Raw genomic sequence first — 23,156 nt, 5'->3', positions numbered from 1 at the left:
CATTTATTTCGCCTGCATAAAAACTGTGGAGGAATGAAACGCTTTCGTTCTGGAAAACAAACCTGCTGAAATTGAAATTTAATTGAAATTCAAAACATTAATTTGACCTGCATGGGAGGAGTGAAGCAGAAAAATCCTTACCATGTCAGGATGTGAAATCAAACTATAATTGCATGTGAATATTTTTTGTTTCTTTCTTGTCTTTTGAAATGGCTACAAAAAAGAAAAAGAAAAACAAAGTCTGATTTCAAAATCATCCAATGAGCCTTTTTGAAACCCCAGGCTTGTAAAACACCTCCACTTTTATCTGTTTATGTCTCCACCCTCAGAAGTTGATCTTTTTCCCCCCCCAGTTTTGACACTTTTGAGCTGCACATGGTTGGATTTCTAATCCCTCCAAAACAACAACACATTTTTGCATCCCACTACTTCCTCAGAATTTAATTTGGGGCTGCAATCAAAAGCCCGGCTCCTCCCAAACAAACAAGACTACGTGTGGATTTTACCTCCTGTGTGATCCATCTCCCCACCTGGCAGGGAGGTGCCATCCACAGAGTGACATCCTTTGCATTCCTGAGCGCATCATCTGCCCTCCTCACCTGGGATTAGCCCTTCATCGCTCACAGAAGAAAGCCACCCTGCAGATTGAGGCTTTTTTTTTTTTCAAGTCCTCAGATAATTTCTATTTGTTTTGATTCCAGAAACTAGAAGGCTTAAAGTTAAATCCTACCTGGTAGTTTCTGGTCATTTCCACACTATTTTCCATCTAAATGCCTTCAGCATTCATTTGATGAGTGTATCAGTGTGAGGTCATCCTTCACTGCCAGCTCCTAGTGACTCTCCTCTTCCTTTTAGTGGCTCTATAGATTTTCACCAAATGATAAATTGGACAGGGAAGCCCTCTGAGGTGTGACCAGGTGCCAGCCTGGTATAGCTTTTTGTCTTAAATTGGCCTAATTACGCCTAAGACCTTTACAAGTGTTAGATAATAACAAGTGGTGGGATGCTATGGGTGCAGTGATCAATAGGGGGGAAAAAAAGAAGAAGTCATACATACTGCATTATATCTTGGTTGAATTCTCAATATTGCGGCTCCGGACAGACATCCAATAAATCCGGTCACGTTTCAGAAACTGGGAAGTTTGCATGTTGTCCACTTTCTCTCTCTCTGATTGAAGAAACGCACGGATTCTGTCCCATCCATCACCTCCCCCCTCCCCTCGCTCTCTCCAAACCCACAAACGAGTTCGTCTGGAGCGCACTCTCTCTCCCGTGGCACCGTGCGACGCTCCAACTTCTGCTCCATGACTTGAACAGGCAAGGCTGTAAAAGTTGTTTTTTTTCCCCTCCCCTCTCACAAATTATTTTCTGTCGCCTTTTCCTTGCGGGGGAGAAGGAGGAGATGAATCAGCCGGACGCGCGCCGCGACGCATAAAACACTCAAACAGAAGAAAAGTTGTGGATGGTTCCATTTGCGCGCAGAAATTTAAGGGACTGTTCTGCCTCTGAAAGTTGCGGCGCAGTGCGGGAGCAGGTACAATTCATCCCTCCGCGAAAACCTCGCCCGCCAGCAGGCTGGAAGACCATCCACTCGGCAGAACGCAGCGAGTCCGCAGAGCGCAGATGATCGCAACTGGTGTGTGTGGCGTCGCGCTGGTGCTGGTCCTGGTGGTTCTGATCCCGGTGGTGGTCAACTCCGCCGGGACTCCCGCGCGTTACGAGATGCTCGGCTCCTGTCAGATGGTGTGCGACTCCCACGGGACCGCGGCCACGGCCACGGCCAAGGCGACCAGCCCCATTAAAGACAACCGCCTGGTGCAGTCGCTCCCGACGTTTATCCAAGGTCCCCAGGGGGAGCCGGGGCGCGTCGGGAGGATGGGCCCCAGGGGGCCGCTCGGCGAGCCCGGGCCTCCTGGACCCGCGGGTCCTCCGGGGGAGAGAGGGGTGCCCGGTCCGCCGGGTCCGCCGGGGGCCCCAGGAGCGAATGGGCCGACCGGAGCCATCAGCGCGGCCACTTACAACACCATCCCAAAGATTGCGTTTTACGCGGGACTGAAGAAGCAGCACGAAGGATACGAGGTGCTCAAATTCGACGACGTGGTCACAAACCTCGGCAACCACTACGATCCGTCCACAGGGAAGTTCACCTGTTCGATTCCCGGGATTTACTTCTTTGTTTACCATGTGTTGATGCGAGGCGGGGACGGAACGAGCATGTGGGCTGACCTCTGTAAGAATAACCAGGTAACAACCTTTTTTCCTTTAACTTCACCCTGAGGGCTGCATTCACTCTAAATGCATTATTATTAATCATCCATAAACGCGTTTGTGTGAGTTTATGCGCTTTTACGCACGCGTTCTGTGGCGCATTTAAAAACTAGTACGCAATGAGAAGTGACACGGAGCTGTCCGTGGTTCTGACACCGAGTCGGGAAAGAAAAACAGCAACCCCTCATCACCACAAATGTGACATCTGTCTGCAGGTGAGAGCCAGCGCCATCGCCCAGGACGCGGACCAGAACTACGACTACGCCAGCAACAGCGTGGTCCTCCACCTGGAGCCCGGAGACGAGATTTACATCAAGCTGGACGGAGGGAAGGCGCACGGGGGCAACAACAACAAGTACAGCACTTTCTCCGGCTTCATGCTGTACGCTGACTGAGCGCACCGAGAAGAGGAGACTGGAAATGTCCCAATTCAAGAGCTGATCTGCGTAATACTTTGCTTCACCGCTCCGTGTTCCGTTCAGTGAAAGGGTGGGGGGCATCAAGGGGGGTAAAAATGAAGGCTGCCTCTGACCCCTTTCTTTAATATACAGACAAGTGGCGGGGGGGAAAACACAACAACTTTCATTTATTCACTTTGCTGTTGTTGGTCCAGTTTCTGACTGGATCTTAAAGATGTAAAACAAGAATACTACTTCAGCATTGTCAAATGTCACACAGTATGTTTTACTAAGTACATCCTTAATGTGGATTCAAGGTCACAAGTGTACACCAGGGGTGTCAAGCTCATTTCACATCAGCAGGCATATGCAGTCCAATTGTGGACCAACATGATCATGAAAAATCTGCCAAATTTTAAATTTTAAAAGTGCTCCAAATGTAAGGAGGAGTTCATATAAAATCAGGAAAATTATAATTCTCCAATGAAAAGAAATCGTGCAGCTGCAGAATTACGCATTGCTTTCAGCTGCAAAAAATACTGAAATGTCTTTCTTGGCAAAAATCTGTCGCTTGTATTTTGCACCTTTCGCATGTTTTTATAATCTCACCTTTGCACTGTGCTATACTTCTCTAGAAAACTCAAACACATAGTGTCACCTGTGCATAAACCAATCGCGTGTATCAAAAATGAATGCTAAGGTTTTGGTGGTAACCTACACGTGGCCTGGAATCCATCCCTTTGATGTGCAGGTTTTGGCCCGTGGGCCGTATGTTTGACACCCCTGGTCTCGGTCCTTTACTTTCTGTTTGAAACGCATTCAGCTTCCAGTCATATTTCTTTTTTTCACAACAACGCCTGGTCACTTCTTACAGTGACGAGCCGCAGTTACATTAAAACTATAGCTAATGTGCATACTTGGAACAATGTGTGTGTGTGAAGGGGTCCACTTGATTTTACATTAATGTAATCCAATATCACATATTCTGTCTGTTAAAATAAAGCATGTGGGCTAATGATAAACAGATTTGTGAGGTTATCTTCTAAAACAATAAGGATCAATTATGCAGTTTTTAAAATGTATTTTAATGTTTGTTTGTTTTTTTAACCCCCAAACAATGAATCTTTTCCCCCTTGCTGCTGTGGTAACATATACTGACTGATGTATTGACCTTTAAGCACTCAGTTATACGCTGCATATACTCACATATTCATGTGTTTTTTGTGTGCTGTGTTATTTTTCCAACAAGATGTGTTGCATCAGGGTGAAACTGTGGAAGAAAAAAAACAAAAAAAACCCAAAACAAAATCTGTTTATGCATGTTTGTGTAAATCTGACATTTTAACACTGTGCAGGATAAAAAGACTTTAAAGGGGCACTGTGGTGTTGGAGGTGTCATGGTTGTTGATCATTTTTCTTGCTTGTGTGTGTAAGAATGTGTGTGTGTGTGTGTGTCCAAATGGCAGCTGGTTGAGGCGACGGGGTGGTCCGGGTGGTTTAGTCACCGTCACAGAACTGGACAGTTTCCTCGACAGCAAGCCATCAATCTGCTCGCTCGTCTCCAGCAATTCTGCCATTTGAAGTGAAAACAAATACGTACAGCCGTGTATATTTGTTTATATGATGTGTGACGTTGCCTCGCCTATTGACCCCGGAGAATCGAAGAATTTCATCCGCGGCGTCGGTCACGTCTCGGAGTCACCCTGCGATGCCACCTGTTCCCAGAAGAGAGGAGAATGTGTCCTTCATCGAGGGGGAGGGGGGGGGGGGTCCCGTGGCCTCCCCACTGAGGGGCAACGGGACAACTCATCCAACACAGGAGCAGAGCGGCATACTGATTACTGACACGCTCATTATTTCATAGAAATGTCACTCGCGGGTACAAAGAAACAATGACACTGATGTGTGGGGGGAAAAAAACCCCCAAAACAAAAGAAATCAATTAATTATTGTGTGAGTGCTGCAGGACAGGAAACATCCTGAGAAAAAACATTAAATGAGGCTGGACTTAAAAGTTAAAAAGTAAATCACATATGAAAACCAGGAAAATAGGTTTTAATTAACAAGAGCCTCTATAAAAGTAATCCTCAATTCAGATTGAAAAGACAAACTTACAAAACATTGTGAACATTGAACTTAAGGACGAACTCAGAGAGACCTTGTGAACTAAAGGTCCAAAAAGCATTAATAAACCAAACCGTAGTGATTACAAAGATCTCAAAGTGTTCATTGTGTTTGGTTGTTGAGTCATCATTCCTCGAAAAAAAAATTTGCTACAGCTGATTGCCTCGCTCGCCCCCCCCCCTCTCTTTCTCTGTGATTCATTTGAAGGTCAGCCAGCGTTTGGGGTTGTCCACGAGGATCTTGTCCACCTGGTGCTGCGAGACGCCCCTCCTGAGCATCTTGGGCACGATGTTCTTCAGGATGTGCGAGTAGCCGTGGCCGCCGAACTTGGTCAGCCGGTTCTTGGTGTGGATGTCGTGCGCGATCACGACCTTGTCCTCGTAGCCCTCCTTCATCAGAAACGCCAATCTGGAACCGGAGAAAAACTTCTGAACTCCTGCTACTGTGCATGCATACCACGGCCGTAGCTAATAGTTCTTCTGCACATGCGTGAGTAGATGAGCGATGAAATCGTGTAAATGGAGCCTTTTGTAGTTTAACCTTTTCTGGAGCTATTTTTAGTGGATTCAGTTGCATCTTTTCCATTTAAGCTGTTTTGACTCTTTCATGAATTAAAAAAAAAGTTATTCTCTAGATTTTTAAGCTATTTTAACCATTTTAAGCTATTTAAGCTGTTTGATATGTTGATTTTCTATTGAAGCTATTCAAGCAATTTCAGCTTTTCGCTGTTTATATTTTTTCAGTTAGTTTTTAAAGTGGTTTTAGCAGATCAAGCCAATTTTGACTCATTTCGCCCTATTCCAATTTTCCTTTTTAACCTTTCTTATTAGTTTTAGCCTCTTTTCTTTCATCTGCTCCCTTTAAGCCATCGTTAGTCAGGACAGAAGAACTTTTTGAAAATGAGTGATGTGTGCCAATAGAATGAAAAAGACTACATGTGGATTTTTATCCTCCTAAAAATGTGATTTTACATGTAATGAGTTGAAAGGTCGAGGGAGCCACTACGGTGGATATTTCAGAGGTTTTACAGAAACCTGCCGGAGTTACTCACGTCTGAACTCTCTGAGAGTCGCTGGGCATGTCCACCTCCAGGTCGTATGGGTAGTCCAGCATCTCGGTACCGAACAGGTCGTACTCCAGGTAACTCCCCATCTGGGCGAACTCCAGCAACTCGCCCTCGTCGAAAATAGTCCTGTGAGAGGGGCAGAAAGCGCCGGACGTGTTTGATACTTTGGTTTGTAATCACATATTAGAATCAGTTGATTTATCAATGGCTCACTTGAGACTCAAGCGATAAATATACTATAGTCGGCATTAAATTCAGAGCGGCTCGACGCCAGCCGTTAAAACAATGCCTCCGCCGATAGTGATAGACGTGCAGAGCGGCCGGGTTGACATCTCTCCGTCTCCAACACGAATCACAACATAAGCTGGTGTTTCTGATCCTCCGGTTTCCATGGTAACTGTTGATCGTCCTCAGACGGCAGCGGTTACTGCTCATTGCAGAACGATTGAAAATAAATAAATAAATAAATAAAAAGCATGAAGGAGTCCTTGTCAGTGTGGTTGAATATTAGCGGATAATTTGACATGTGAAATTTTAAGACATCCTCCACACACTGGGGGGGGGGGGGGGGGGGGGGGGGGGAACAGAGGTCGGAAATCCATTTTCTGACAAAAAGTGGAAAGAAAGGGATCTGAAAACATGTTAAATATAACAAAAAAGTTGCTGAAGTCCATTGTTGTGATCCAACTGTAATCATTGTAATCATCAGCAGCTGCAGTGAAATCACATGTAAACGGGAGGATTTTATGGGCATTACTGCTTCAGTTCAGGTTAATTGGACACAGCCTCTACAAGCACCAAATCAAAAATGACACTGAAGTTGAAGTTGTTGGTGGAGGAATGGATCAAACAATAAATAAATCTGAATTTGCAATAAGAAAAGCTCAAATTTGGAGAGGATTGGTAAGAAAGTCAAAGCAGTGGGGGAAAAAACACGAGAACCAGAAGAGGTTTAGAAAGGATTTTTGAAAGTTTTGAAAATGTTTTTTAAAAATAGTTTTTGTACTGAAACCACACACACATATTGGACTGTTATTACAGAGAATCTCAAATATAAAACTACCAAGTCCCAGGAGAACATGGACCGGGAGTCATAACACTGTGGAGGTCGCCATTGTTGTTATTGTCCATCTACTGAGCACGTGCAGAAAAACTATTTACTTCAGCCATGAAGCGTTTTCTTCCGTTACCATGGAGATGCAATCGCAGTATTTTGGAAAAGTTGCGTTTTCGTCTCCCTCGAAGTGAATGTACCTGTTGTTATGACCTCACTCTTTCGTTTATTATCTTTCTTATTTTGTATGTCTGTGATTTGTTTTGTTTTGCTTCGTTTGTTTGCTTGTTTCTTTCCTTCTTTCACACACTAAAATTGTTCGTGAACGTACTCGATCAGGCTCAAATTGTGAGAAAATCTTCACTGTATTTCAGTTTTCTAAATGCAGGTTGTCGTATTTTCCTAACATACAAAGGGAGGAGGAGGAGGAGGAGGATGAGGAGGGAGCGGGGGCGCGCTGAAGCTCGTCTACAAGGTCACCCCGTGCTTCCGCTGCATATTAACAGATTATTTCTCACCTGTCCAGGTGAGACATGACAGTCTTCCCGATGTCAGCGCCGGCCTCCTGGAGGATCCGCACGACGGCAGCTGGCGCGGCGGGATTTCTGCCAGGATGGATGATGAGCGGGCAGCCCAGCTGAGCCTGAGCGTGGGCCGCCGCCCTCAGCACCTTCGTCTCGCTCTCGGTGATGGGCCAGCCGGTGCCGATCTCCCCGATCACGCCGCAGCGGACGTCGGTGCCGTCGGCCCCGTGGAGCACCTCGCCGACCATGATGTCGGTGAGCTGGAGGAGGGGAGCGGGGGGGGGGGGATGTGTCGTCCATCCAACACAGAGGGGGGGGGGGGGGGGGGGGGGGGGGGGGGGGGGATTGTCACACTTGTGATTTTTTTCTGAGGCTTCAGCAGATCCATCCTGCACCGCTCCAGGTGAATAACCTGAACTGCTGCTTCACTCTCTTCCCAATAATAAACAGCAAACGAGCGTGTTGATAATTAATGTCAGAGTCCTGTAATATCAAGTCTCCGGTTTGTTTATGAGCTGGACAAGTTGATTTCAGCACAAATCAAACAGCTGCTGGCATGTGTTTATAGACACTCCTGCTGGAGGTTCAGTTAAAAACACTTCATTCTGAAAGTGCTGCCCCCTAGAGGTCCTTAGGCTTTCTTAGAATAGATTGAATTGGGAGAATCCAGCTCAAATCCAGTTTCGTTTAAGGAGGCTGACACTGCCTCTTCTTTAAAACTTAAGCTTTAAAACTTTCTATTTAATAAAGCTTACAGTTTGGGCTGCTTCAGGCCACCCCGGACCATTTTCTAGTGAAGCTGCTATAAGTCTAGACTGCTTTACTAGGAATAGCTTGGTTTATCTCTGTAAGAGTGCCTTAGGCTTCAATGGTAAAATGATGAAAACAGGTTACAACAGACAACGTGCATTCTTTTGTGTGGAAAAGTAGAAATAAATAAATCATTTACTCACTGAAGCTATTTTATATCTCCATCAGTCCCACTTTGAAACGGACCAAACCATTGTGAGGCAAAGGAGGAAGGATGCAATCTTTGCAAAGTTATGAATGTATTATGTTCATTGCATAAATATTTAACACAAGTAATGAATTTATATATGTTAAGACTGCTTCGTTTTTTTTTGAATGATGCCTGATTTTCCAGAGAACGCAAGTCCGTAAACCACATTTTCATCTTTGCACCAAACATAAAAGTTTTTTTTTAAATATATCTTGATTGATTTGGAATGCCCATTGTTTGATTTCTGGTTGTCTTAATGAATCGATACAGACGCTGAGAAGCCGAGCCACACCTTCTCCACACTCATCTTCCTGGTGTCGTCCGAGTGGGTGCAGTCCACGTAGTATCCGGCCCCGGCGATGATGTGGACCCCCGTGTCCTTGGCCAGCTGTCGCAGTGTGGGCAGGTCGCGGTCGATGCCGGTGGTGGTGTTCTCCACGATGGTGCCCCCGCCGGCCTTCCTGTAGGCCAGCATCTCGTCGCGCACGGCCGCCGTCTCCTGCTGCAGCAGCAGGTTCTGGTGGCAGCTGTACGGGTTCTGCCTCAGCCAGTGCATGTGCTGCATGTGGAAGGGGTCCGACGCCACCGCCTCGTCACCATGCGGCGGGGATTGGTAGCAGCACTCGAAGCTCATGGTCAAGTGCTCGTGGGTCATGGTGCGGCCCAGCTGGTCCGGATCCAGCAGGCCCAGGACGGTCTGGGCTTTCCCGCTCAGGGCCGACATGATGCTCGGGTCAGAGGTCAGACTTCTGTAGAAACATCACAAACTCCAGAATAATCCTATAAAGGGTCCCGAGTGATAGAAACGGCCCGGAATACACATGAATTGTAGAATAGTTTTAGTTAGAAATGTGTACGTGACAAACTTTTGCCTAAAATATGTTTTGCATGTAAGATTATTATAGAATTTTTTGCTTTTCACTGTGCAATAATGTTGTTTTTAAGGTGTTACATGAGTAATAGATGATTTACGCGCGCGTACACACACACACACACACACACACACACACACACACGCACACACACACACACACACACACACACACACACACACACACAGTGTATTTATTGACCAAGCTGACTGTGCAGACAGGGACCTTTGGACTGCAGTGTGCACAAGTTAAAACAATCCGAACTCGAGATCACTTGCGTTACTTCTCATTCTGGTCATTCTGGATTATTTAATCTCTAATGACCACCGTCCTGGACATTTTGCACAAGTTTTGATCTCCAACGTTGTGTACGATTAAAGATAAGAATACATTTCAAACAAAGCCTTAAACATTCAGGTCGCTGCAGCTGTAAACACTGAAAGGCTGGAGTTTCATGCATTTAATGTGAATAAAGGTGAATAAAAACAGTAGTTTGCTGACCTTCTTAACAGTTGTCACGTCAAGCACACGGCAGTGAACAGACGGGTTGCCAGATCTGATAATTTTCAGCACAAACATTAACACGCCCCCACCCAAGCTGTACAAATAGAAAACGTAAAACATGAAAACAAAGACATTTAAAAAAAGAAGAAGATGCATCATTGCAATTTAATAAACAAACACAATGATGGAGGGAAATAAATCATGGACAAAGAATACAGATAAGTGTATTCGAGCTGGAAATATGTTTACTCAATATAATAATACCTACATTGAGTCTCCTGAAAGTTAAAAACGTGCTTGAATAGTTAATACATATTTAAAAAAAATGTATTAATATTTTAACAACAACACACCCCCTCTCAGAACCCCCCACCCAAATAAAAAAGATTCCCACAGCAGTCTTTAAATATGAATCCTATGTGCTATGATGTGAAGCACAAATTTTGTTTGTTTGTTCTGCTTTTACTTACTTTTACTACTTGTTATATTCTAACCTAACCTATATTATTGTTTGTGCGTACAGTGTAAAAATGATATAAAAACAAAACAAAACAAGCCAATCGGGGGAAAACTGATCCAATCTGGCAACATGGCATTACACTGTTCTCTGACGATATTACGAGGTCTCGCGAGAGAAACAAGCAGCCAGTTTATCCAAAAACGATCAAATATAAATAATAAATAAAACATTTTGAGCAGAAAATAGATCCTATGGGGGTCTTAAAACATTTATCGAACAATTATAAATTATATTCAAACGGTTGCTGTGAGATAAAACCATCAGCTGCTGCTTTGAAAAACAAATAAGAGCGTTAGAAATGTGTTTGTCCCACTTTTTCTTTGACATTTTATTTCGCTTAAAGAAAAGAAAAAAGTAAGACAACACTCAAAACATTTCCTTTACGCGCTTCTTGATAACAAAAAAAAGAGAAGGACGAACTCGGTCACTGATTGGTTGATATACGTGGCTGTCAAAATCTGAGCCAGTCAGAAACATGAAGCAAGTTGTGGAAACTCTCTCTCTCTCTCTCTCTCTCACTCTCTCTCTCTCTCTCTCTCTCTCTGTGGTTCGTAAATGTATCATTTCAGTTGTGTGATTTGAATTTGACAAGTTTCTCCATGTTTTTTCCATCCATCCATCTATTCATCCATCCATCCATCCATCCAAATAATTTGGTTGTTTAAAGTCACACTTTAAAACCACGTTTGTCCTAGTAGCAGGAGCCATGGGCACCACAATGGCTTGAGTTAGTGTTAATGCCCCATCTTTTGATATATTTAAGCTTACATTATGAGTTTTCCCCATATTTTGGAAAAACCCACATAAAATGCTGAAAACAACCTAATACTAACCCAAACAAGGCCGAGCGCTACATGTTCAGATCAGTGACAGTGGGCATGGTTTTTTTTTTTTTTTTTTTGCTAAGGCACATGTTGAGAGACAAATGGTTTGGGATGATTTCTGAAATGGATTGAGATGACCAGAGCTTGGATAGAGAACATGTGAGGATGATGATGCATGCTTTGGGAGACAGACGGTGACTCTCTCCCAGCAGATGGTCTCCACAGCAGCATTTGGTCGGCTGTTGCAGGGAGCTGCCCTGCAAAACACTCACCAAAGCACTGACCATCTCCGCAAAGTGTCTCAGCAGATCCACACGCGGTAAGGCCTGTTCCGTCCATTTGTTAGGACGATGACTGCTTCTGGAGAGGACAACAGCAAGCATATGGCACCGGCTGGGATTTTTTGAGCCTGATTAACTAAGATCTGGAGTTGCACGCTCCAACTAGTATATTACACTTTTTCCCCACTTTGCGCCCTTTGAGAAAACATGATACAATAAGATGCAATCATGAACAATGCCAACATATTCAGATGTCGTAAATAACATTGTGCATTAGGCATTAATCAATTAGCATATGTGGGACCAAGTCCAGAGACCATATTTCAAAGTCTTGGTCTTGTTGTGAGTCAGCTACAGATGTGTGCGATAGTTACAATCTTATAAGTTAGCAGCTAGTCACACTGTACGACTTGAATCTAATCATCTTTACGCCACGACACGTTTAATGAAAATGTAAGCTGAATCACAGATTAAATGTACATGAGGTGGTGTGATTTTATTACATTTAAAATGGTCAAAATCATGATATTATTGACAGATTTGATTATTTTTATATTTGTATTTTTTTTTTGTCAGTGAGTACTCGTTGAATTGTTAACAAAAAGGGAATTTTAACACTCAGGTGTTGAGAAAGAATATACAAAGGCCTTTTTTTTTTTTTTTTTTACATTTGTGAGGTTTTAGAAGAATTAGAATTATAATAAATAGTCTAATTTTAATCATAATCAACACATGCTGCCAATGTACAACAAGAAATACATTTTCAACCAAAATTAATTTAAATTAAATTAAGTTTTATTTGTAATATTCCCTGCAGGAAGCATAATGTGAACCGTCTAGGACCTAAGACAGCACCCTGTGGAATTCCATGTTTCGTTTGAGCTGAAGAGTCATCATTAACAAACAAAAGTAAGAAAAGGGACAAAATCGAGTTTAATTAAAAAGAAAACTTGTCAAGCTTTTTGACATGTTTGTCCTGAGTGACTGAAATTAAAGTGATGCCTGCAGGTTAAAAAAGAAGAAGAAAGAAGCACTAAATCCTGACAATCAGACACTGACAGCATCAACACAAAGAAAAGATGAAGACAGAAGGAGGCAAAATAAAGACACAGCCTCTTAAACTATGCAGAGCTGAAGTCCAAAGGACACTTGTCCCTTCGTCTCTCCCTCTCTCTCCCTCTCTCTCCCTCTCTCTCCCTCTCTCTCTCTCTCTCCCTCTCTCTCTCCCTCCACCACTTCAGGGTTCCTCATTAGTGACAAGAGAGATGTCATGTCCCATTCATCTGAGTGCAGCTGACATGTTTCAGATGGACACGGCCGCGGGGAGTTCCTCCTCTAAAAGCAGCTCTCTCTTGTGGACAGAGCTCCTGAGACTCGGCCCGCCCGTTAATGAGAGGCTGAATCTGCTGTACAGTCCAACCTACAACTCCAGATGAAAAAAAAATACAAAAAAAAAGCAAAAAACCCAATAGACTGTGAAGCCAAACACTCAGAATGTGACTCATCGGCCCCAAAACCTCTGCTGTGCTTCGTTTCCTCCAAAGCTTTTAACAAGAATAGGTGGAGTTTAAAAATTGATATTTATTTCATGAAAAGAGACATTTATATGACTGAATGTGAGATGGTGCGATGAAGATATCATTCATTCAACCCAAGAAGATCATAAATCATAACCTAATTATTGTAAATAAATTAACATAATGTTGTGGAAACATTTCAAAACCCAAATTTTATTGAAAAAAGTATGAAAACAACTTTTCAAATGTGGAGATTTTGATGTGTTAACCTTGTAAAATCATGAACATCTCAATTGTTGTCTATATTTGTTCAACACTCGTTTCAAAAAGTATGTATCTATTATTTTTTTACGTTATCATTTTCAATACAACATTTAATATCTAACGTATAGCTTATTTGACTGAAATGTAGATATGTCGTTGCATTTTTAAAAATTTGTTTATTTTGAGTCTCAAACCATAGATATATTTGAAAACGTTGAATTTTACAATCATTGAGGTTATTTGATATCCATTTATATTTAAAAAATACAAAACATAATTTGTTTTTAATTTAGCATGCTGTTTTGTGATTTTTATAATGTACTTGCACTTTTTGCCTCCATATAGTTAATAGCTTAAATAAGTGATAAGTATATTATTCATTTTCTCATATTTGATACGTGTCTATAAATAGAAGGATCTTGTAATAAAACGTTTCCAGGCCTTGTGACTGAGCTCAGTGTTGTAGTCTGGCGCCCTCTGCAGACAAAAACGGAGCACAGATTGTAATCTGGATTTCTTTTTTATTATCTCATAACATATTTATATAATAACACATTTTATAATAATAATTATTTATTAATCTTTGTCTTAAAGCCAACGAGGAGGTTTTCTGTTTTCTCAATCTCAAGCCTGTTTGAATCTGCAGCTTTAGGCTTTGTGAGTTTAATTTAGGTGAAAGAAAACAAAAAAACCCAGCAAGATAATGAATTATGAAAAGAATGAAGCATGTCTGATTGTAATCCTCACCGTTGAAAAGCTCCAGTTCAAGAGAGGCACGTGTTCTTTTGGATGGATGTGATTCACACTCCGATTCTGTCCCGGTTTCAGGGCGTTTGTCCTCAAATGTCTCTGAGGACAAGAAAAAAAACTGAGGAAACAGGAAAAGTTTTGGTTCATATGTAAGATTTAAGTCTTAATTTCCTCCCAGTTAAAGTAAAAATGACAAAGTTACAAACACCTAAAGGCAACTGAAATTGTAAATGTTGAGCTATTCACACTGTTGTTGGTGGGGTTTTATTGAAGATGATTTTAAAAGTGTTAAAATGGAGGTTTCTAGTCCAGGTTCAATTGTTTTTCATGGCTTAAGCACAACTTTAAAGAAAAAATATGTTTATTGGAGGCCAATATGCCTCAAGCATTATTCACAGTGAGAACCACATTAATTGTTTTCAGCATTTTATTTTTATGAGAAGAGGAATCAATGCAAATAATCTTTTGGAACCAACTTATCTGTATGTGAGATTTTGATGTAAATTAATAAAGAAAAGTCTGGTCACCTAAAGGCACCTCGGAGAGAAGAGAGAGAGAGAGCAGCTCTGCAACTGTTCTCAACAAAAGTAATGAGCAACAAAAGGCGTCACGTTTAACTGCATTTTAATCAGTTCATCACTGCTTTTCGCAGTCTTGCTTAACTCATTATTCCAACACACATGAAACCACTGAGACGAGTGGAGAGGTGATCCTGCTGATTTACATTGATCTGCTGTATATTACAGTGAATATGATCTGTGTCTGGTCTCCATCCGCAGGAGGAAGCTGTTGTTCTTCATGTGATTTCTTTATTCAGAGCGACTAAAACCACTAAATCATTGAGGTCAACCCGTGAGTGGCGCTAACGACTAAAACTAAACTGTGCTGTACACATTCATCATGCAGCATCGAGAGCGCCGCGTGGTTTCATCGTCGTAAATCTAAAACAGACAGTCGGCGGCTTCATGAATGAGTTAATGTTGCTTCTGCTCACAGCACAAGTAGAATTGAATTTCTGTAAAAAGATGCTTTAAAAACAAAAATTTTTCAAGTAAAATATATGCTTTGTATGGCTATGGACAAATCTAGAATTTATGGCAGAAATGCTCTACGGTCAAATGAGGATGTGGTAAATTGGAATTTCTTAAAAAAAACAAAAACATTATCATATTTGTTACGTTTCTCATTTCTTCTGAAATGAACCAGCTCTTCCTTGTGTAACATTCTGTGTGATCTATCTATCTATCTATCTATCTATCTATCTATCTATCTATCTATCTATCTATCTATCTATCTATCTATCTATCTATCTATCTATCTATCTATCTATCTATCTATCTATCTATGTATCTATCTATCTATCTATCTATCTATCTATCTATCTATCTGTCTGTCTGTCTGTCTGGCTGTCTGTCTGTCTGTCTGTCTGTCTGTCTATCTATCTATCTGTCTGTCTGTCTGTCTGTCTGTCTGTCTGTCTGTCTGTCTATCTATCTATCTATCTATCTATCTATAAAATCTGATTCTCAAGTGTCTTCTAATGTTTTTTATGACTTCTTCAGGTAGAAAACGGAATATTTTCGAGTGTATTGCAGTTGAAATGACATTTCCTCACTTTGACCCACTGACTCAAAGTGTTTTCTCATCCAAACCCAGAGCGGCGAATGTGTGACAGCCATCATGTGTGAAGCGTCACGCAAATCGCTTTTCCACGGCTCCACATGACAAGCCAGCGCTCTTCCAGTTGCCCCCCCCCCCCCCCCCTCCCTGAGCCTTATAAAGCCAGACAGACGCAGCCTGCGGACACTCCGGCCTCTGCGACGGGACCGACATCATGGCTCTGAGGACCTTGCTTGTGGCCGGCGCTCTGCTGTCCGTCATGTGCATCATGACCAGCGGCAGACCCACCGAGACCACTCATGCCTTCTGCAAGATCGTCTGGTAATACTTCACCTGTCTGAGCTTGTGTACTCGTAAATAGAGATGGATGCATTTAACCACCTTCTGTTCTAGGTTGGTGGGAATCCCCTGTGATCAGGTCTCGCTGGCCATTGTGACTCAAATCAAGGCGATGGGCTCATACAAGGTAAGAAGGATGTTGATGGAGTGTTTCCTGATAATATCTACAATGTGAAAAGTGTCGGTCCAAAGACAGAACCCCTGTGGAACTCTGCATGTTTAACTTTATTCTGTGCTGATGAGTCACTGTTAACATGTTCGCAGTGGAACCAGTCTGATAAATGTGATAGAAAACAGTTTAGCGCCGTACCTTTAACCCCCCATGGTACCTTTCTCGTCTGTGTAACAGGATGCTGCGATCAATACTATCAAATGCAGAACTGAGATCTAACAGGACAGGAACAGAGAGTCGTCCTCTGTCTGAGGCCAGAGCCGTCTCTGTGCTACGACGAGCTCTAAACCCTGACTGGAAAGACTCAAATAGATCATTTGTCCAGAAAGAGTCACATAGCCTCAATTTTCTTTCAAAATTTTTTAATTAAAGGTCAGGTTGGATATTGGAATGCAACTTTTTAAAACATCTGGATGTTTAATAACAACTTCTGTGATACATAAACCTGTTTACTACAGATAAGTTGGGAAAATGTCTTTATTGGATCTAACAGACATGCTGTTGGTTTAGACGAAGCCACGACTGAATAGAACTCAAATAGAAATGGCTGTTTTTTCCCCCGTTTTTTTGGGTGGTTTCGCCCTCCAGCTCGGCCCAGTGACGCCCCTCATGGTCCAAGCCAATCACACTTCTGCAGTGGGCCAGGTGGAGCGCGTGAACTTCACCATGATGCCCACGTCTATGAGTATGGACTGCCACTTGGAGGTACGCCGTGCGCTTCTCGAACTCATTTAAAAAAAAAAAGAAAGAAAAAAAAGAAAAACAATCCTTTGTTCCCTGCTCAGGGTTCGTCCATGTCTGCGTTCTGGTACAGCCTGTTGGATAACGGCACCAACTACTGCAACCTCCACAATGTCATAAAAGGTACGCCTCGTTTAGAAAATCCTCTCCAACAAAGCCATGAAGTCAGAAGCCAGAATCTGTAACCTTCCTATTTCCTGTCTGCGCAGGAAGTGGACTCAGCACCGCTCCCGGATTCATCGAGTTCACCAACGAGTGGCTCTGCCTCGGAGTCGGGCTCGCCGCCTGCAAATGAATCTCACATGTAAAGTTCCATATGAGACATATTCTGTCCTCTTGAACAATAAAGACGATGGTTCCACTCCTCTAAACGATTGCAGTGTTGAAGTGTGTTTTTTTGTTTTTTCCGTTCACTGATATTCTGATGTTTTTAGACATTTAAGACTGTGACGTCCCAATTTGTGAAGGGATAGAAGATGATTAACCTCCGATTGTTGTGTTTTGAAGGTAAAATATGTAATTCTCCACTTCCCATATGATTAACTGAGAAAAGATTGGACGCTACAGTGGCATTATCGCCATGAGCCTGAGACGTTCACCTTTGAGCCATTTCGGTCGGTATTTGCAGACAAACTCGGTCGTCCTCTGCTGAATCCAATGAGATAAAACCGACAGTCAGGCTTCCTGATTTGCTGATGTTCCACTTTAAGTCCTGTTCAGTCATCTGACTGAAGATCAGCCTGCCTTCTGTCTGTGAGTCAGAGATAAAGAGTTGCATCAGAGTGTAAAACCGCAAAGATTTTTCAATTATATCGATTTTGCTTCATGCACTTTGAGTCACCGCGCTCAACTATTGAATATTCATATCTCATTTCTACAAACACAGAGCACCATGAGAACAGTTGAAATCAGTCTTGTAATTTACATTATTTTTCGTTCCTCAAATCTCACAGTTGATTCATCATGGATAAATTCAGGTTGTCTGCGTATTTTTATGGGTAAATTGTACAAACTAAGACGAAGTATTTTAATAATGAGTTAAATTGTTGTATGACAAATGGTAAAATTCATTTTTGTAAATTTCTATCTGTAAAAAAACAACAACAAAAAAACCCCCCTCAAAATATTTGTTTGTATCAAATTTTTATTTTCATGCGATGAAGCATAAAACATAATCATAAAAGACTGATATGCAAGAACCCAAGTGAAAATGCAGAATTTTTGCATTTTTGTTAACTAAATAGCTAACTAACTAACTAACTAAAGAAACAAATAAATTAATAAACACAAACAAAATCCTAATCTTTGCCCATTAACTGTCAGGTCTCCGGTCTGCATTGGTCCCTGTGTGTCCACCTCACTTTTGTAATTATCCAATTGTCTTCTGCCTTTGTGTCCTCATGAGCTTCGCCTCCTCTTCCCTGTGTATTTAAACTCCTCTCACACCTCTTGTCAGTTCATTTCATCAATTTGTGTCGTGTTCGTCCCCAGTGTAATCGCTGGTTCTCTAGGTTTTGGGCTCTTTTTCTGTTTGTTTGTTTTGAATTCTTACTCCCTTGGGCAGTTTGTAAAACCACACAAACCTGCGCACAGAGAACAACATTCTTTAAACGTTAAAGATGGCGAGTGGACGGACATGGACAGAACACATCAGTTGTATTGTTATTCTGGGTGATATTCTGTGCGTTTTCCCCGTTTCCATGGAGCCAGAATGTTTTCAAAAAGGTGCATTTTCCCACGTTTACATGGAGATAGATTTTGAATATGTTCAAAAAAGTATCACGTTGCGAGCCGTTTTCAAAGAGTTGCATTTTTAGTGGCTCTGAGCACCACTGTCACGGAAGCTGAAGTTTCCCACTTTCTCTTGTGTTTTCGAGGCTTTATGACGGTTCACCTATGTCTCAGTGTTTCTCAAGCACTCAGACTGATAAACTGATATTACAAGTGAGATCATTCTCATCTTACTACAGTGCTTCAATTTATTGATGCGTTTCAGATTTAGTCAGTGTTTTTTTTTATTGACTTAACATTCTGTCACCTTTTAATTTGATAAAATCTAAAATTCTTTCCTTTCCAGGAGTGCTTGTTGTCGTTATGATTTCATTACTGCTTCATTATTTTCTTTTCTGAAAGAAACAACCACTGAATGAACCAATTCCAATAAATTCAAATTAAGCGGCAGTCACATGAAGATCACAGTAGATATGCTTGATGGTCCACTGCAGTAAAGAAACACACGTGGAGGTAGAATTTTAAAAATGCAATGTTTTATTTTCATGTCTCAGTCGATGTGCAGCCTGGTCATCATTCAATCATTACAGGAGGCGAGTCCGAACCCCAGGCAGGCCCACTCGTTGGTTATCTCCATGAAACCCGGAGATGACGTGAGTCCGCTTCCTGGAGTCGAAACAGGGAGAGAAATGAGAACAATTCACATAAATATCAGGCAGTGAAACAGCTGGAACTCACAATAAATAACACTAAGCTATTTTATTAATGGTACAGCTGGCATCAAGTGGATAAGACTATATAACTGCAGTATAGTGAGTAAAATACACTCTGTAATTCTGCCTTACTACAAAATCAATAAACTGCCAATAAACAAATGAATGAGTGAGTCACCTCCTGTGTATAAATCAAAATTCTGCTATTTCAGACGGATTGAATTGAGCTAGAAACCAGTTTTATTGATTGCATTTGTTCAACAATGTGAATTTTTTTTGGCATTAGCTGTAGTATGTAAGCTTTTTGTAAGGATGCTGTGCTATCTTTAACAATATCAACACTGTGTCATCAATATATGTAGAATTGCCCATATGTCCCCATTTTCTTTGGTTTAGGTAAAGTAAAACTTGTAATCCAAACTAGAGGATAATCCAAGTAATGAGCATGTAATCTAAAGGAAGAGTGTTGACCTGCCAACAGGTTGTAGAGGTTACAATAATTTAGGCCGTCGTCAAGAAGACTGGTGAAGCCCAGAGAAGTGGACTGTCCCTGGGAAAGAAGAGACGAAATACGCATATGTCAGAAACATTTATCATTCAACAGGATGATACAATTTTAATAGTGAAAATATTGATACTGATATTGATAGAATTTATTACTCCAGTAAATTTAGAGAGTAGACATCCATTAGGAGTAATACACTAAGGATGCTGTTTGAATTTAGAACATAGTGTCCTTTCATTGATGAGATAGTCTTGTATTATTTGTTGGCATTGAGTCTACAGTTGACCAAGATTGTTTACAATTGTTTATTTCATTGCATGTTTTAAATATAATAATAATAATAATAATACATTTTATTTCGAGGCGCCGTTCATGGCACTCAAGGACACCATACAATCAGTTAAAACAGTGCATTAACAACAGTAAAAATAACACAAGACACGGGGCAAATAACATCCTGCAAACATGAGCAGTATTTCATTTAATCTGATTTAAAAATGCCAAAATGCTGCTTTTCATAGGAACTGAAGAGGAATGTACAAATTTACATATATATATATATATATATATATATATAAGTAAATGTCCACCATGATGACTTACAGACACTCTGCAGCCCCCGGGCAGGATGGTGGGACTCAGTGTGAAGGTGATGTTCTCCGCTTGAAGTCCATCAACTGAAGTGTGGTTGGCTTTGATGGACGTATTTGTGGCCGACACAAGCTGAAACAGAGAATATCACTACAGTATATGGCAGGAATGTTTGCTTCTGATTCTCGGGTTTGTTGGAAGAAAGTCGTCCTACCATGTACTGACACGCCTCGCAGCCGACCACAGGACTCATGGCTTCAATCTGTTTCACCACCGTGGTGCTGATTTCAGTACAGGGGATTGCAAAGAGCCTGAAGCAGAGAGCAGAGCAGTTTGGATGCACGTTTTCAACTGGATGATGTTCAGTTATTAGTGAATACTCACCAGAGGGTCCTGCAGAAGGCATGATAAGGACCAGGGGCCGGAGCAGAGATGGGACCCGCAGCCAAAGAGCCAAACAGCCCCATGAGAACCAGCAGCAGAGTGGCCATGTTGAGCTGAAGCAGGTTTCTTCCTCCTTGAAGGGAAGCGACTGTGGAAGCTGTTGCAGGGTTTGTCTGCTGAGCAAACCGCAGGACAATTTATACTACGAGCCCGTCAGTGATGCTGCGTGACATCGATTTGGATGACTTGGGCATCTTGTGGTTATTGTCTGACACCCCGGTGATCATGTACTATTTTTACTTGTTCGTGATGAATGTAGTTACAGTCATCCAAATAGCCACAAGTACAATTTCACACTGTGCAAAGATGTCATTTTCATTTAATTTGAAACGCTTTTGATGTGCAGTATTCCCCTAAATGTGGTTTATTTTCTTTATTGGGGAGTCTAACTCATTCTATTTCAGACATCACAAACAGCCCAGGTTCATTTTGAGTGGATTGGACTGGTAAAATAATGCCATAATAATAATAACCTTTGAATTTATACTTTAAAGTTTTTCGTTGTTGTGGTGCAGCGTATACGTGATGTTTCACAAAGATCCAACAATTACTATGGAAAATGACTACAATATTAACACGAAGCCAATTTTAACGAAACTTCCTATTACAAAATACAGCGCAATGTCCCAAAAAACTTCTCCTATAGCTGTTGCATTTTGGGTTTTTTGACGAGCTCACCTTGACAGAATGGTTTTGAGGCTAATGTTCGTTTCATTGCAATGATCTCAGGGTCTCACTGTTGTGCTGTGACTATTACACTTAAGAAATTTGTTTAAAAAAACCAAAACAAACAAACAACAATGTTTTCTTTGAAATTTTTACAATTTGTTATATTGTTTGGCGGAGGGATCGGAGCCGTTTTGGCCCACGGACCTTATGTTTTGACAAACTTTAATAAATCAATTCACTTAAAAAAAAAAAAAAACGTATTTCATGAAAAAGAGATACTCAAAAAGCCTTTTCAGACATTTATTTCTGTTTAAGACGAGTGGAGAGAAGGTTTGCAGGATCCAGCCACTGGCAATAATTTGGAGCCTAAATGATTTGGTTCTTCATTGATTCCTGAGTCTCTTTCAGTTTATCAAGACTCAAGCCAGAGAGAAACCTTCCACCTTTCACATGATTTCTCAGCTCCAGTTATTTGCTCAGTTAATTAGCTGTGCGGCTTACCTCCTGAGCCTTGTGACGACCTCAGGACTGGACGTGACGCCAAAAACATCTTAAAAAACAAGTGACATTTTTAGGGAAATAATGAAGTCTTTCTTGTGATTTCAGTCAGTTTATCAATATATCCCAAGATGTGCCATATATCAGATTTTACACCAGCAACTCGGACTATACGTGTTCGCTATTTATGTAAGTGAATAACAACTTTATTGTGACCGCAGGATCATAATTTGGCAACATATGTTTTGCAAAACACTCACTGGCCAAAATAATTTTCACGTTTTCTGCAACAATTCAAAATGATAGAAGTTTAAGAAAAATGCAATTAATTCACAAAGTAATTCCATTAACCCATTAAAAGAATTCAAACAATTGGAGGCTCCAATTAACTTCTACCTTGGTCCCACAGGATTGGGGTCAGAGGTTAAATCAAGGTAAATAAAATAAAGGGGGAAATGACTAAAAACAACAAAATCAACAAACATAATCTTTGTGAGTGTTTCTATTGTTATGGTAGTATTATGTTATCGAATACTGCATGCTCGCTCAATATGGTGCCGTACAATTATCTCAAAATTTTTCTCGATACCTCGAGGCTTCAGTTTTTCTTCATCTTATTTAATTTGTCATGCTGATTCAGATTGCCTCACTCCATTGAGTCGGCTTTTTGTTTGGAGCTTAAGAAACAAACTTCCTGCTCATCATGTGTCTGCTCTGAACAATGTGCTGCTTTGTCTCTGACAACAACACAAGAACTCTGATCTGTGATTTAGTGTTACTGCAAAACATTTCAGGTCACTTACCAGCAGGATGGAAATCATGCAGAACAGCTGCTGATTGGACACGCACACGCACATGCACACATGCGCGCGCACACACACACACACACACGCACGCACACACACACACACACACACACTTTTTATATTTATTTACACTGAGGAATCTTATCAACAACTAGGGATATTTTTATTAAAAGATTTTTTTTTTTTACTGAAGTGGAACAACAGCTGCAGACTGTATATAAAGAGTTACCATATATATATATATATATATTTTTTTTTAATCAGCTACTAATTAGGAGCACTTTCAAGTGATAACCAAAAACATACATTGTGTTTAGGACGTCTGCCAGGAGGTGACCCCCCCTGAACTGAAGCTGATCTG

General features: G+C 41.4%; 4 protein-coding genes across 4 annotated transcripts; 2 read left to right on the top strand and 2 right to left on the bottom strand.

Annotated features, from left to right (window-relative positions):
- Positions 1-1,623: 1,623 nt before the first annotated feature.
- On the top strand, positions 1,624-2,663 carry c1ql3b (complement component 1, q subcomponent-like 3b; the record flags this gene model as incomplete). The annotated part of the gene is made up of 2 exons (XM_080503362.1): positions 1,624-2,244; positions 2,484-2,663. The coding sequence occupies 2 exons, from the start codon at positions 1,624-1,626 to the stop codon at positions 2,661-2,663; spliced, it is 801 nt and encodes a 266-aa protein (XP_080359488.1).
- Positions 2,664-4,710: 2,047 nt separating this feature from the next.
- pter (phosphotriesterase related) lies at positions 4,711-9,874 on the bottom strand. The gene is made up of 5 exons (XM_080503360.1): positions 9,808-9,874; positions 8,727-9,183; positions 7,429-7,694; positions 5,842-5,982; positions 4,711-5,198 (listed from the first exon to the last, which is right to left on the bottom strand). Exons 2-5 carry the CDS (start codon positions 9,156-9,158, stop codon positions 4,988-4,990), a joined length of 1,050 nt encoding a protein of 349 aa, XP_080359486.1. The 5' UTR covers positions 9,159-9,183; positions 9,808-9,874; the 3' UTR covers positions 4,711-4,987.
- Positions 9,875-15,787: 5,913 nt separating this feature from the next.
- On the top strand, positions 15,788-17,191 carry LOC308135402 (uncharacterized protein). The gene is made up of 5 exons (XM_080503363.1): positions 15,788-15,907; positions 15,980-16,052; positions 16,686-16,802; positions 16,883-16,961; positions 17,048-17,191. Exons 1-5 carry the CDS (start codon positions 15,801-15,803, stop codon positions 17,131-17,133), a joined length of 462 nt encoding a protein of 153 aa, XP_080359489.1. The 5' UTR covers positions 15,788-15,800; the 3' UTR covers positions 17,134-17,191.
- A 1,955-nt stretch (positions 17,192-19,146) lies between these two features.
- Positions 19,147-20,869, bottom strand: LOC308135122 (uncharacterized protein; the record flags this gene model as incomplete). The annotated part of the gene is made up of 5 exons (XM_080502996.1): positions 19,147-19,235; positions 19,754-19,832; positions 20,391-20,510; positions 20,593-20,689; positions 20,763-20,869. The coding sequence occupies 5 exons, from the start codon at positions 20,867-20,869 to the stop codon at positions 19,147-19,149; spliced, it is 492 nt and encodes a 163-aa protein (XP_080359122.1).
- Positions 20,870-23,156: the final 2,287 nt, after the last annotated feature.

Source organism: Blennius ocellaris, assembly GCF_963422515.1.
Source record: "Blennius ocellaris genome assembly, chromosome: 10".
Taxonomy (NCBI): domain Eukaryota; kingdom Metazoa; phylum Chordata; class Actinopteri; order Blenniiformes; family Blenniidae; genus Blennius; species Blennius ocellaris.
Note: the sequence above shows the minus strand (reverse complement) of the source record. Positions and strands in the feature narration are given on the sequence as shown.

Excerpts from the sequence above, each read along its gene's own strand:
- LOC308135402 (XM_080503363.1), top strand. The coding sequence starts at position 15,801 with ATGGCTCTGAGGACCTTGCTTGTGGCCGGCGCTCTGCTGTCCGTCATG. Across the intron at positions 16,803-16,882 it reads GTATGGACTGCCACTTGGAG|GGTTCGTCCATGTCTGCGTT; the intron begins GTACGCCGTGCG and ends TTCCCTGCTCAG. Across the intron at positions 16,962-17,047 it reads CCTCCACAATGTCATAAAAG|GAAGTGGACTCAGCACCGCT; the intron begins GTACGCCTCGTT and ends CTGTCTGCGCAG.
- pter (XM_080503360.1), bottom strand. The coding sequence starts at position 9,158 with ATGTCGGCCCTGAGCGGGAAAGCCCAGACCGTCCTGGGCCTGCTGGAT. Across the intron at positions 7,695-8,726 it reads GGAAGATGAGTGTGGAGAAG|CTCACCGACATCATGGTCGG; the intron begins GTGTGGCTCGGC and ends CCCCTCCTCCAG. Across the intron at positions 5,199-5,841 it reads GACTCTCAGAGAGTTCAGAC|ATTGGCGTTTCTGATGAAGG; the intron begins GTGAGTAACTCC and ends CTCCGGTTCCAG.